Here is a 15,207-nt window from a genome sequence, read left to right as displayed (position 1 = left end):
TGGTTGCGATCAAACATTATGATGAGTTGCGGTTCATCGGTCGGTTGCGATCGACCTCCCCGTGTTGCGATACGGGGCATGGTGCTGCGGGGCTGTGTCAGAGCTATATGCGCTGACCCTCATGTATGGGCATGCGATCGGTCCCGTGGCGCCAACAATGTGCGCTATGTGCGTGATATGGACGAATTGTGACTATGAGTGCCTTGGGGGATGTGACTATGGGATTTATATTGGGGATTGTCATGCTGGGTTATGATTATCGTTTATGCTTGGCCTTATCTGCCTTATCTGTTGTGAACTGCATGTGCTCGTTATAACTGTTGATTGTGTCTGGCATTACCTGTCGAGTCATTCCCGGTTTTGAAAGCTAGAGTTCGTAGGATATATCTTCATGCTCATAATGGTTTTCGTATATCTATATATATCTCTATATGTATTGTATTTCAACGCGTTGGAGTGGGTTACCAGCACCTCTCGCTGAACAGATATATTTGGCTTTCAGGCACAGAAGAATAAGTCACTGGAGTGCGCTAGAACTCGGAACGTAGAAGTAGATAGTTCCCTTCTCGGCCTGCGTGCCATATTATGCATTTACATTATTGAGGATATTAGTTAGTTAGCCTGTGCACCTGGGTTCTCCAGCTCAGGTGTGGTATAGCACCCCGTACACTTGTATTATGTTTTGGGACTCAATGAGATAATACCCTTATTTTATAAGTTTTAAATGTCTTGAAAATCTGGGGTGTTACAATCTGCGCAGCAAAGGGCAACAGAGCCGCGATCGAGGCATTATGTGGGGTCCAGCCACCCCCATATATAACTATTAAACCCCCGGCACAAGCTAAGAACAAAGGGAGTGGGAAACGTATTAAGAGCACCCGGGAGATAGCCATCGAGAATAGCGGCAAAGTCGGCCGAAAGTGTGGGGGGTGCGGTGAATACGCCCGTCACAACGCACGTAGTTGTCCTTCCAAGCAACGGGCAGTTTAGTTCTATTTTGTTGTATTTCATAGCATACGTTAATTTACACTTACTATGTGCAATTCTTCCATGTTGTTTTTCCCTGCACTTTCTAAATGAATGGCAGCAATTTTTATATACTTATATTCCGTTGTATGGTTGATGTATTCAATTGTTAATTGCTACCAACCAGTAAGCTACATAAAATATCATGGAATAATGTATTGGTAATTTCTCCCAACCTAGGGTGCACTGCGGTCTATCTAAATTTCTAGAATCGTTGCTACTGTTACTCATCCTTGTTTCAGCCGGGGCTTGCTCTTATCTACAAGTTCTCTTGGCTCTGAATACATCTGAACAAAGCAAGCTGCAATTCCAGGCTGAACCTATTTAGTGAAGGACTGGATTGACAGGGGGAAGTTTTCAGTTTGGGAAACGAAACATTATGCCTTGTGTGGTGAGACAAGATTAGTCTGATTTTTGTGTAAGTTTGGTAGCTGGAAATTGCACACGAATAAGGAACTTGAACTATGCACATCAAGGGCGTAAATCTTTTAAAATCGGCAGAGAAACTAAACAAAAAAAATACACAGACAACGAAACAACCAACTACACAAATGCTATTACTCTGAAATGAACCTTTATTAGCAACCAGTGCTACAGTAACCTGTGAATACAATAATGTTGAAGAGAAGCATCCAATTGGTTTTCGGACCTCCAGTGCAGTAACAACCTCATCCAATGAAAATATGTATAATATAACAAATAGAAAATATTCATAAAACTTGGCACTTGTGCCTGTAATTCACAAGTTCTAATCTGTCCCAATAATTAAAAGGGCCATAGCTAAATACTATCCAAAACAAATTCACTACCTCTGCAATAAAATCATATGTACTATTACCAAACGACCTAGCTATTAGCAGCTATCATTGTTGGTGTTGACCCGACCTTTGAATATCATATTGGCCGATGCGAGTGGCAATATTCCCCGTGTGTTCATTGACCTCACTAAACAAGATGTTGTGCAAGTAACGTTTCCGTAGATTGAGTAGTTGTTGGGTGTTCCCTCTCTGCAGCCCACAATCCCAATTTGTGCAACTTTGACCGGTGTATGACTCCATGTGCCGCATCGTAAACACCGCTGAATCGAGGGTGGACGTCGTGTCTCTCCATGGCATCTGCATCCTTTTAGGTTTCATGCTTGCAAGCCGAAATACACGTAGCGTTTGACCTTTGATATCCAAGTATACGCTTAGTAAGTCAATCTGCACCAAAGGGATGTGGTCTGTGAATATAATGTAACAATTAGCAGACACAATCATCAGATGTATGTTACAACAGACACATACCAACTCCTGCGGTGCACCGTCGTACATCTCTTTGGTCGGTTTTTTTGCAGATGAGCTGTCAATAATATCAAACCTATAAGGCTCGAAACTAATGCTCATCATGTAGTACCGGCCCCCTTGCAATATCGGGAAAATAAACTGGACAGCAGTCATATGTGTGTATTAGTTAAGTATCACGTCGTAGTCTAGAGCGTCAGTTTTAATTATTTCAAAGTATAAGTATGCTTACCATATCTATAGTCGCTATCCCTACATGGTCTGTAGTATTCAGTTCCGCATCTAGCCGGTTTTTGAACCACGAAAGCCTCTCATCTTGGCTGGATGAAATGCCCACTACAGTGCCAATCTGCACGCCAAATATTTTTAGCACCGAGAATTAATGGTGGGAATATGTGGTTGGGTTTTAGATACGCACCGTGGCAAAGGTCGAGAAAAAGATCCTAGAAGGTACCCCTCCCACCCTGTTTTTTTCCCTGGAATTGAGAACGCTGCACCATGCATCCACCACAGTCTTTGCAACGTGCGTCCTCCCCATTAAAGTTCTAAAATCTGCCCATTTGACTTTGCGCTTGACATGCTGGAACAACACCGCATCCCTAAAACATTTAACAAAAATGATTACGTTAGAGAGAAAGCAAGAAATTGTCTTTTAATTAGGTATAGTGGTCCATCAACCCACCCTTACTGCAGCTACTATCCACAGATGTAAAACACTATAATAGGGTCCCCTTTTTTCCCACTGAGTATGAATGCACCGGTCAGATGCACCACCTTGCAAGGGGAACGCACCACCATTATTCTGAGATGCCCAAACCAGTGCAACACATATTCTAGCAATTTTAAATTCACCGTCACCATAGAAAAAACAGATTACTATACTTTATAAGTTGTTTCTCAACTATAACATGATAGGTCCCCACACGGTTACTTTCCCATGCGTATTCATAACGCACACAGCAAGCACCTATACTAGCAAATTTAAATTGTTTTTTCCATAGAAAAGCTGATTCCTTAGTGAGAAGATCACACCTTAATTTCTCCCTAAGTTATTTCTCGAACATAACATGATCAGTCCCCCGCGGTTACTCTTCCATTCGTATTCATAACACCCATGGCAGCCACCTACATATTTTTTTTCCCCATTTAATGGAATGCAACCAAGTGGTTGTAAGTTTTAATAACATGCAACAGGCAGCAGCATTGTTTCAGCTGCACCACCATGAATGGGAATGCACAACCACTATTTTGAGATGCCAAAATCAGTGCAACACCTATTCTAGCAATTTTAAATTCACAATTATCATAGAATAAACAGATTCATAAACTCCCTAAGTTGTATCTCAACTATAACATGATAGGTCCCCCATGGTTACTATCCCATGCGTCTTCATAACAAGCACCTTCGCCCCCCCCCCCCCCCCCCCCCCCCCCCCCCCCCCCCCCCCCACAATTAATAAAATAAACCCAGCTGGTTGTTAGAAAAACACATATTTTGAGGTCATTTAACCCACTTGATTCCAGATCACGCAAGCAAACACCCACTGAACTAACGTACAAACGGAAGGCAGATACAAACGAGAGAATAGACAATTAGAGAGAAGAGAGAATAGACAAGTAGAATTTGAATCGGTTACGGCCACGTAGATCCAAAAGTAAAATTCCAAACTAGTCCCCCAGGAGATGTGCCACTGTCGTGCGGTGCAGATGACTAGCATGCACCCTCACCCACGCTCACTAATCAACAAACAACGCACGGCTGTGATAGGTGCACACGTTCTCACATTACCTAAAGTTCACACCAGAACCAAATTCTATATATATATATATATATATATATATATATATATATATATATATAGGGACGCACTCAGGTGCGAATAAATGCCCAGGAAGGAAATGCGAACGAATCAGCGCGTGACACGTGTCCAGATCTAATAACTTAAAAAAAAACGCGGTGGCATTTTCGTAAATAATTGAACATCGAAGTGCAAGTAAAATCTCTTATAAGTGCACCTATTTTCACCTATAAGTGCATGTAATTTTTCCTTGTTAGCATTCACTTTCCGCAACCATTCATGCACCTGGGTGTGCTTATAACTATAGGTGCAACTATTTATAACTATAGGTGCAACTACCTATAACTACATGTGCAACTACTTTCACCTATAAGTGCATGTAATTTTGTCTTGTTAACATTCATTGATCTGAGTTCAGCGGGTAGTAATACTCCTGAAAACCACTCGCAAACATTCATGCACCTAGATGCAACTACTTAGAACTATAAGTGCAACTAAGTATTGATGCTCAGTGTAAATTTTTACTTACACCTATAATACATTTTACATGCACTTGTAATACATTTTACTTGCACTTCGATGTTCAATTATTTACGAAAATGCCACCGCATTTTTTTAAAAAATCAGTGTTTCTCATCCATTAGATCTGGACACGTGGACGAACAGAATCCATTCCTATTTCGCGTCTGGGCGAGCCGTTCGCACCCGAATGCAAGTCTATATATATATATATATATATATATATATATATATATATATATATATATATATATATATATATAAAATAGAGAAAATGTAAACATCAGGTTTCGAACCCAGGCTCTATAAATTAACAAATCTAGCACGCGACTTACAAACTGTGGCACACGACTACATTCGACCACGCACACAACATATCGGCTAATGGCACACACTACATTTGTCCTCACAGTCCTCTATAATATACTTGTCCTCATTTGAATACACATCTATATATATATATATATATATATATATATATATATATATATGAACATCTAATGAAAATGAATTCCTACAATTTTGTCCAGTTCATCTCCATTTTACTTGTCTCTATTTTCTCTGTATTATTTTTGGCATACTACACTAATTTTACCCCAAAGAACTAGGTTACGGGCTGAATTTAGAACAATAGTTACATCAACAACTCTTTAAACCAACTGCCTTAACACTAAGTTTGATAATCTAGCATAATCCTTTCATAAATTGTTATTCTCTTATTACAAGGCTTGAGAAGAGAGATTGAGGGAAGCATAACTACGCTCTTTCCACAAATGCATAATAAGTTAATAACCCAAAAAAATGGTAAATAAACCAAGCAGAAACAAACTTCATTTGGATTTTACAAATCCATCTGTCTTCTTTTTCCAATTCCTAACCAAGAATTCATTTCAAAAAATTGAAGGTTGATTCAGAATGCTTAAAATAACAGATGGACAGCTCCTTGATAGACATACAATTCGAATGCAAACAGGAAGTAAACAAAATTGCACTATAATTACAAAATCATCCCTCCCTATCAACCGCTGAAATTGTACTCTGATTACTCCTGACTTGGAACTTTAACACGAAAGAAAGAATCGGATGCCTCTGATGTGCATGGCAATAGAGAGCTGTTCGCATTTTCTGTATCACGGGGGGATGTCTATCGGTTCGCGAAAGAACAAGTTCCGGCGAGCATAAATGTATCAAGGACCCCAATTATGTTTTAATGACTCAATGAAACAGCTTTGCGAGCCTCTCAGCAGACTGAGCTGCTCTTTTGTTGGTTGGCTCGAGGACAAGTGCATATCTGAAATCTGCAAGACATAAGAGGCATGGTTGAAAAAAATCGTTAGGCGTTTCTCGGGCGCTCGGGGAGCACCTAGCCCCCAGGGCACTTAGGCGGGGATTAATCGGTGCCTAGGCACCCATGTATTTTTTTATTTTTTAAAAATTTGTTTAAATTTTTAAAATTTTTAAGACTTGATAATTATAAACTATTTAATACTTTAATAGTTAATACTAAAATATTAAATATTAACCTAAAAAACATTTTGAACAATTTAGGGTTATTTTGGTCAAAACGATGTCGTTTTACGTTTTATGTGAAATAACTCATTTAAAAAAGAAGCGAACAATAGCTAATCGACCGACTAGGCGACCTAGTAAGTGCCTAGGCGGCCTAGTCGGCGCCTAGGAGGCCTAGGCGGTCAGCGCATAGACGGCCTAGTCGGTCGCCTAGCTGGCCAGCCGCCTGGACCACCGATTATGGTGATACACTAGGCAGCCGGCCAACGCCTAGCGCCTAGGCACCGCTTAGGCGGGATTTTTGCAACACTGATAAGAGGATAGACTGAAGAACACAAAATACATAATGGCAGAAACAATCAAATAGTAAGAAAGGAAAATAGGTTTTTCTCGTAGAGCTATGTTACTCGTATAGTTTTGCAGATTTATCAAGAAAGATTCACATTACTTCTTTCTGTTATTGGCTATAAAGAAAATTTAAACTCAAATCTGCTTCAATGTGGCATTGGCAGTTTTTAATGGTCAAAGATCATATGCCCCAGCTCGATTAGTTAAGAATATAAGAAATACAGGGAGAGAAGACTACTCACCTTCTATTGCCTGGTTATAGTAACCTAGCATTTCCCTTGCAGTGCCCCTTCTGAAGTACGCTTTTACATTCTGCATGTGGGAGAGGAAAAGGAAAGAGAACAACTAAATATTGCCATTCTTGGACTAGAAATGTCAACATAAAGGTGAACAGGACAACATAGAAACATATAAACAGAACCCATAATAATAATAGGAGTTAATTATCGATTTGGTCCCTCGACTATGAGGATTTCACCAATCTGGTCCTCGACTTCCAAAATTCCTCAATTTAGTCCCCAACTACGCTTTTTTTAGTAATTAACTTTCGGAGAAAATGGTGCATGTGATGAACAAAATGGTCCCTTGACTATAGCAAAATTACCAATTTGGTCCCGAGTTAACGGATGTCTAACGGTTAGGACCATTTCGGGTAAAAAAGGCATAGTCGAGGACTAAATTGAGGAATTTTGGAAGTCAAGGACTAGATTGGTGAAATCCTCATAGTCGAGGGACCAAATCGGTAATTAACTCATAATAATAGCATAAACAATCATGAATCTCCTCAATGTGTATGAGTAAAAGCACTGGGAAAGGGATTACCTTCTTATCAAGTTCAATGGCCTTTGTACAATCGGCTTCCGCTTGGACGAAGCTGTATAGTGTATAAAAAATATGAGTAATAGTTCAAAGTAGAAGGTAGCTAGCTAACATACAAGGCAAAAGAAACTACCTTCCAAGTTCCAAATATGCTGCAGCCCTGTTACTAAAGTAAGTTGCACTATTGCCATAGAGTTTGATAGCCTCCGTATAGAAGCCAATAGCTCTCTGCCATTGTTTCTCTTTAAAAGCTTGGTTACCCTGGTAAACAATTACAAAATACGACTTATATTTCTACCTTGAACCCTCCCTTTAGCCAGAAGCAATTCATCATGTACTATAACAACTATATACATCATGTAAAGACTCTTTAGGTAATTCATTTGTTATTATGTACTAAAAATAGAACTGTGCAATGTTAAAGATTAGATATATACTCAGTATTAAATAGCATTTACCCATTTACTATATATATATGTCGTCATAGTACATGAACCCATAAATAACTAATAACAAAGTCAGGATGGAGAAATGCAAGGAACGAAACATAAGTGGAAAACAAGAAGCGATTTCATAGGAATTTTATGCCACTACGATATATGTTAATATAAGAAAGATCCCCATCAAATAAAATAAAATAAAATAAAATTTAATTTGCACACCTTTCCTTTAGCAATCTCAGCAGACGCTTCCTTACTGATAGCATTATTAGATGACTTTGACTGTACAGCTATCTCGGCCTGCTCCTGCAAAGGTGCAAATAGAGCCTGTACTGCATCGAGTAAAAATCGATCACCCCCATTCCTTGCTACAAAGGAGACCGAAATTGGGCATTTGTCATGAAATCCCAGAGGTATGGAGGCCTATTATAAGAATTCAGAAGAGAAAGGAGAGTTAAGGAGAGTTCTGTATAATATTATTATAGATACACAAAACGTTTCAAAAGTATATTTATGGGATTCTTGATTTCCCCACAGACACAACCAAGACAGTACCTGACAACCACCCGAGAGACTAGCCAAGCTAGCAAACAAACATGCTCTAGATACATAGTCGATGGATTGAGTCTCCTTTGCACCAGCTTTTGGAGGAGGATCAATAACAGTGGGAATAACCAAAATTCCATCATCCTGTTTTAATTATCCATTCAAGCATGCATGAGGAAAAAGACATCAAACAACAAAACTGCTGAAAACTACTGTGCATAATAATATCAAATGGAGTCGGAAATATGCATTTTACCAGATAAACTAAAATATAAGAAGGTCAAATCATAACTGAAAAAGGCAGTGCTGTTCAACCAGCCATTCATTTAAAGTCAAATAGCTATACCTTTGCCCTTTCATTCTGTTATAAGGTACCAAGTACAGGATTACATGAATATCGCCATGTAAGCTATAAACCCTAAGGTTTCATTAAATGCAAAATAAAATTACCATAATTATTATTTTAAAAAATCCCAGTAGAGCAAAAGAAAAAAAGGAAATAAAAGAAAGTAGTCTACAGAGCAAACAAAAGGTAGTGTTGCAATATTCTAGAGGGTCAATGTTTTAAAGGTGGAATCTTGATGAAAATGGTACAATGTATATATGAAAAGATAAACTTAAATTAGTAACCACACAACCTAGAGTATTGCAATTGTTCTGTAATAATTAATGAGAAATAAAAAGTACTGGCAGGGTTTTTTTTTTGGTACATGCAGGCACAGCATAATAAAATTAGCCACTTTACATACATAGTAATATAATAACAAATTGATACAATTGAAGAAAAAGTTGCAAATTAAATACCTTTAGAAGATCACTTAGAGCTGATCTCATTTCATTCCTGACAGCATGGCATTTATCAATCTCTGTATCTGCCACCTCCAGCCCCTCGTGCAGTTGTGCAGTAATAATAGGGTCTAGTGTAGGCTTCACATCGTCGATCCAATCATCATGATTTCGCTTGAATTCATGTCTACATGAAAAACATAAATATAGCAACTTAGGCTAATAGACTTGAGAAGGAAGTGTTCAGGTCTGCTAGGAAAGACCCAAGGAAATTGTGGACAAAACAGGCAACCAAATAAGAGACAGTATAGCATATCAAGCAGAAAATCTCATGCAGTCATTTATGTTGTCAAAGAGCTCAGAATTAACTTGAAGAAAACATACTGAACCAATCAAGAATGGTTCTTAGAATTCAAATGTTTCAAGGATACAAAAACCACCGGAAATAAGAAGAAAAAAAAATTAAGTTCTGATAAACCCATCAATAGTGAATTACACAACAATCTCAACATCATTTTGCTACTTCACCTCTTGAGTGTTTGGACAACATGTCCTAACAATCTTGTAGTGGACAATTTAGCTTCACCATTTAATTTCTTAAAAGACTTTAAGCTTGGAACTTTATTACTCAAATAGGCATCTAGATTCTCATGTCTTATCATTTGTCCTGCAAAGAGAGGTTTAGGAATTCACTGAGTTAATGAACAAGGAAATTAAAAATATGGAAATTATGGTAGAGATAACTATGTCCAAGACCACAAGTAGAGAGGATTTACTTCCAAACTGCTTTTCAATGGCTTTTATCACTACTTGAGAGGTGCGATCAGTAGGAATATTTAATGACTGAAACAGGTCATTAGCTATCACGATGTTCCTTGGATTACGTTGAGCAGTAAATGGAACCTGCAGCAGCACATGTCCAACACGACGCAGTACATCGGGATCCCTAGTAAACCATCCTACAAGAGTGAATTCAAAAAGCATTACAATGTAATTTCAAACGAGATGACAGTGAGTTAAACTGTAAGTTTTATCTAATGTTGAGAGCTAGTATCTTCAGCATCTAATATGAACCCAAGCAACAAATATGTGAAATGTGAGAAAACACACTGGCCCTGTTTGGTAAAATAATTAGCATATCAGCCAATTTTGGCTTATTTGACCACTATTAGCTTTTTGACTTGGTTAAAAAAATCAATATGAGTGATTAATTAGTTTTTTGTAACAACTTATTGTTCCAAAATGCTAAAATTCAAAAAGCTGCTCAAAGTAGCTTTTCCGATCAGGTTTTTGTGAAAGTTATTTTGTATGTAATCAGCTAACAACTAACACCTAATTTACCAAACATTTTTCTACAATCAGCTAATGCTATCAACTAGTCAAACTCATTAACCCAATCAGCTAACAGCCATTTACCAAACACCCCATTATCATATTATATAGGAATATTTTGCTCAGTAAAGAAGTTGAGACTTACTATCTTAAGCATCTAACATGGACACAAGCAACAAATATGTGAGAAAGCCGCTATAGATTAGTCAGGAATTCTTTACTCAGGATCAGTTAAATGTATAATTTATGCCAGCAACCTGATTATATGGACACCAGCACATCCTGTTTTAGCTTTAATTATGTTTGATAAGAAACCCTAATATATGATGATGCACACAGCAAGCTGATTCTCTTTTAGTAAATAGAAAGTAGATCCCACTGGTAATAGAAGAGAGTAAAAAATGTAGAACTTTATACGGGCAGCAGACATACACAATAGACAAGTTGATTCAGCAACATTTTGAGTTTGTTCTAGGCTTCCAGCAACCTCATGCCAAAGACTATCAGTTTCAAATTTAATTGTTCTTAGATAAGCAACGGATATTGTTATTGATGCCTATTCACAGCCAAATTAATTTTCTTCATGTAGATAGAGCATTCCTAGAATTAAATAACAAGTTGACAAAAATGGATATGCACCAATAAAGAAATAGATCTCTCTACATGAAAATGAATTTTCTTCGCTCCCTATTTTAACCTACATAAATGGACAGGGCATACCAACTACATCAAGGCTTTGTGAGACGGGAATTATCCCCATGTGAGAAACAGCACCAAATGATGGGTGAAATCCCAGAATTCCACAATATCCAGCAGGAACTCGCACGCCACCATCAGTATCAATACCTGCCATAAAAAGTCAATCAACACAGAATGGTTCTTTAGGGGCCATAAACCACAGTTTTTTATTAGGTAAATATATAATATATATAAAATTAACAGACCAAAAGCGCAGAAAATCAGGATACAAAAATGCAGAAGAAATGAAATTTACTAAATAAAGCAAATAGAAATGGTAGAAAGTCTGGGATTATAAGAGATACCCAAAGAAAAATCTACAAGATTTGCGGCAACAGCCACTGCAGCTCCACTTGATGGACCTCCAGGTAATCGTGAAGAAGATGCAGGATTAGTTGGTGCATCATAATGCTTATTTGCACCACTTATTCTGGACAGTAAACATGAAAGGGTTCAAAGAGCAAATTAGTGAAAAAAAAAATGGGGGAAAAAGAGAGAGAGACAAAGCTGCTTGCAAAAGCCAATTTACATTATATAAATGGACACTTTGAAAGTTGGAGATTCGTTCTTATATCCTATAGCACATTCATGGATTAATGGAAAGACAGAGTTCAGTACATACCCAAAAGCCATGTCATCTACAATTGTTTTCGCAACACATGTTGCACCAGCTTCTACAAGAGCAGTGACCACGGTAGATGTCTGCGTTGCAGGTTCATGAGTCTTTGCCCAGTCTGGATTGCCAAACCCAGTAACAAATCCCTCTATATGAAACCTGTGCAATTATAACTCAATTATTCTACTAATCTTTCATACACAGTTTCAAGTCGTTAAGACTCCTCCTTATGGGCATACAAACATCTCTTGCCCATATAAAGCTTTGCTTGAAGTAAAAAAGAAAAGAAAAAAAAAAGGCTAAAACCATTCACATCCATAAAAATAACAAAATAAACTAAATAAGAAATCAACTCAGCAAATGCAGTTGGTGTCCACCAGAGTATCCCTTTATGCAATTAAACTGAGCTCAGCTTGTTGCCAATCTAATCATGTTTAACAGAATTTCTAATGCGAAACCGACCAGAAAGATGTATCTAATATAACTAATTAGTTATTCTCTGGGATTTATTTTTAAACGCATAAAAGACAGGCTTACACATCAGAAACGGCGAAAGAGAGGCCGGTAAGAGGGTGGGGAGCTTTAGGCGGAGGAGGCTGAGGCGGTGGCAGAAGCTGAAGCCGCTCGACGAAAGCCCCGGAGTCGGCTTTAACTGCTTTCTTGAGCTTCCTCGTCATTATCAGTATCCCAGCCAACCCTAATCCCAACAACACCCACAAATTCGCTGACTGCGACGCCATTGATGAACCTGCTACAAAGACTTAACTTATACTATTTTATGCTGAAAAATAAAAAGATCAAAACTTTGCCCTGCAGATAAATTATTCAGCAAAAACCCATTTAGAATTCAAGATTTGTTTTTGTTTTTGTTTTTTGTTTTTCCTGGGCTTCAAAGGTCATGTGTTGGATGAAGAGCGCGGAGGGGGTTTTGTGGTGACAGGGAGGAGGAAACCTAGAAGGCCGAGAAACGTGAACTGATTGTGTATAGGCGTTTAGCTTATGAACCTCGGGAAAATAAATATATATTTTAAATTTTTACAATTGTTTTTTTTTAAGAAAAATTTTTACAATTGTTCTAATTTTGTTTTTATATAACTATATACTATTTACGGCAAATTATATCGTGGTAGTGCATGATCAATCATGCACCGCACGTCTTTTTGTTAAATATAAAAAAAACGGTGTTTGTTTTCCGCCGTTTCGCACCCTCTCGCAAAAAGTAACCCAGTTATTTAGTGTCATTTTGTATACACTGCAGTTTCTGTTCAACACAACTACAGTTTCATTTTGATGTAACTATAGTTTTATTCGATATTTATAGACTCAAATATGTGAAAATGTTATTTAATTTTATTTTATATACACTATAGTTTCATTAAAACACAACTACATGATCATTTTGATATAATTACAACCTCATTGTACAATATACACTCAAATATGTGAAATGTTATTCAGTTTCATTTTATATACATTGCAGTTTCATTTTACTATAACTACAGTATCATTTTGATATAACTGCAGTGTCGGTTTAGATATACTGTAGTGTCAGTTGGTGTTTAATACACCAAACAAGCGGACTCCGTTAACTATAACGGCGGGCCGTTTCTTTACTTAAAGAAACGACGTCGTATTTGACCGCGGTGCACATGCACCGCGGTCTATGATATAACAACTGTACTATTTACCATCTACAATCAACATACATATACAATACAGAATCTTAATAAGAGCCAATAATGTTAAGCCTTAACAGGAACACAAAAAATGATAGTGTAATAATTTATTCAAATGAATGGTTGATATTATTTGTGTTAAAATATTTTTTAATAATTTTTCTATGTTAATTACGCTTAATTATTATTAACTTATCTCCTAAAAAATCCTTACACCGTTAATTTTAATGATACGGCTCCATTAGTGTGCGCGTGAATGTTTGCCAAGATTATAAACCTAGCAAATAAACCATTCGTCTCTGCTGCACCGGTGCCGAAACACCTATTGAAGTTCACCGTTGTTCGTTCCGAATTGGCTTTGGTTTCTTCATCTCTGTGACCTATCAGCTCTTCTCCCTCACGAGTCATGAATCACCATTCCCTACACTGGATTTATGCTGAATCATAGATTTTTCCCAAAAATACTCTACTGAGGTTCAGTCTCGAAGGTAATATTACCTAATTTGATACTTTTCGGGCAGTTAATAGGTGATGGCCCTAGGTAGTAAAAATGGAGAAAATGCTTTAAAGGCCTTTTTGCCAGAGGATGCTTGCACGGCAACAGGTAATGTTTCTACCCCTCTCTCTTTTGTTTCGAATCTAAGTGTGGGAAGTGTACAAGAGACATCATTTTCTCACCCTAATCGGCAAGCTCAGGCTGGGCAAGCTGGTCATAGGGCTCATGGGGGCGATCCTAATCGGCTAGTCACTTTTGACAATGCTGGTCATAGGCCCCATGAAGATGTTAACTCGAGTGCAATGCACACACTTAGAGGGCAAGATTTGCAACATAATGCTGAGGGCTTAGTAGCTAATCCCTCTTATGTTTCCGGCCCTCTCTTGCCAAGCTCGGGAACAGCCGCATTTTCTAATCACCCTAAGTCCATGGCCTCGGTTGTGGGCGATGCCGGAGTGGTTGGGATGGGGCAGCTCTCGGACACGTCCAAACTAAATACAGGCAACATGACTAATAGCCATGGGGTTGGGGGTAATCCTCCTTTCTTCTTTGGTCAATTTGGAGACACGTTGTCCGTACTTAGTTTTTCTGGGGGCAACGTGGGTGTGGATGGTTTGAAAGCTACGCAAACTTTAGTGTCCACGCCTTTGAATGTCCCACATGGGGATGCTATTGGGAGCAAGCAAAATGCAATGCCAACCCCCAATAGCAACCCCAACCCAAGACATGGCACTAATGCAGGAGGTGTGCATGTCTCGGGTCCTACCGTGCCCAATGCCTGGGCACGGCTTGCTACGCTTCATGCGCATAATGCGGCCCCAATGGGGGCACCAAGCTTGGATAATACGGCTCAGGTAGGTAGCTCAGCAACCGTGAGCTCAGGTACGCTTCCTTCCTTTGCTAGTCTTTTTGCTTCCACGGGTCTGCCGGCTCAGGGTGGTAATGCGGGACATGCCTCGGGGCTTAATATCCCGGATAAAATGGTTGAATCTTATGAGGGGGAGGCCTGCATTACCTTTGAGGACACAGAGGTGCAACAGATGAACAAGATAGGGGAAACCCTACTTATTGGAAAGTTCTCTTATGGCAGGCCCGTACTTTCCGTTATAAGAGAACACTTTGCCAAACGCTTAAAGTTGAAAGGAATGGTGAGTGTTGGCTTAGTGGACCCGCGGCACGTATCTCTTGCATTTTCCAATCCGGAAGATTGCATTAATACGCTAGTCAAGGGTCAGATTCTCTTTGACGGGAAGTGCCCGATGAGGCTTTTTAGG

General features: G+C 38.6%; 1 protein-coding gene across 1 annotated transcript; it reads right to left on the bottom strand.

The window, feature by feature from the left end:
* Positions 1 to 5,429: 5,429 nt before the first annotated feature.
* Positions 5,430 to 12,749, bottom strand: LOC109190204 (translocon at the outer membrane of chloroplasts 64-like). Its single transcript, XM_019340655.1, has 13 exons — positions 12,299 to 12,749; positions 11,768 to 11,920; positions 11,451 to 11,575; positions 11,128 to 11,253; positions 9,852 to 10,034; positions 9,604 to 9,742; positions 9,094 to 9,262; positions 8,299 to 8,433; positions 7,966 to 8,166; positions 7,437 to 7,564; positions 7,307 to 7,358; positions 6,727 to 6,796; positions 5,430 to 5,925 (listed from the first exon to the last, which is right to left on the bottom strand). Exons 1-13 carry the CDS (start codon positions 12,499 to 12,501, stop codon positions 5,843 to 5,845), a joined length of 1,767 nt encoding a protein of 588 aa, XP_019196200.1. The 5' UTR covers positions 12,502 to 12,749; the 3' UTR covers positions 5,430 to 5,842.
* Positions 12,750 to 15,207: the final 2,458 nt, after the last annotated feature.

The sequence above is a fragment of the Ipomoea nil genome, unplaced genomic scaffold (genome assembly GCF_001879475.1).
Source record: "Ipomoea nil cultivar Tokyo-kokei standard unplaced genomic scaffold, Asagao_1.1 scaffold1574, whole genome shotgun sequence".
Classification (NCBI taxonomy): domain Eukaryota; kingdom Viridiplantae; phylum Streptophyta; class Magnoliopsida; order Solanales; family Convolvulaceae; genus Ipomoea; species Ipomoea nil.
The sequence above is the reverse complement of the archived record's forward strand: the minus strand, read 5'-3'. Positions and strand labels throughout refer to the sequence as shown.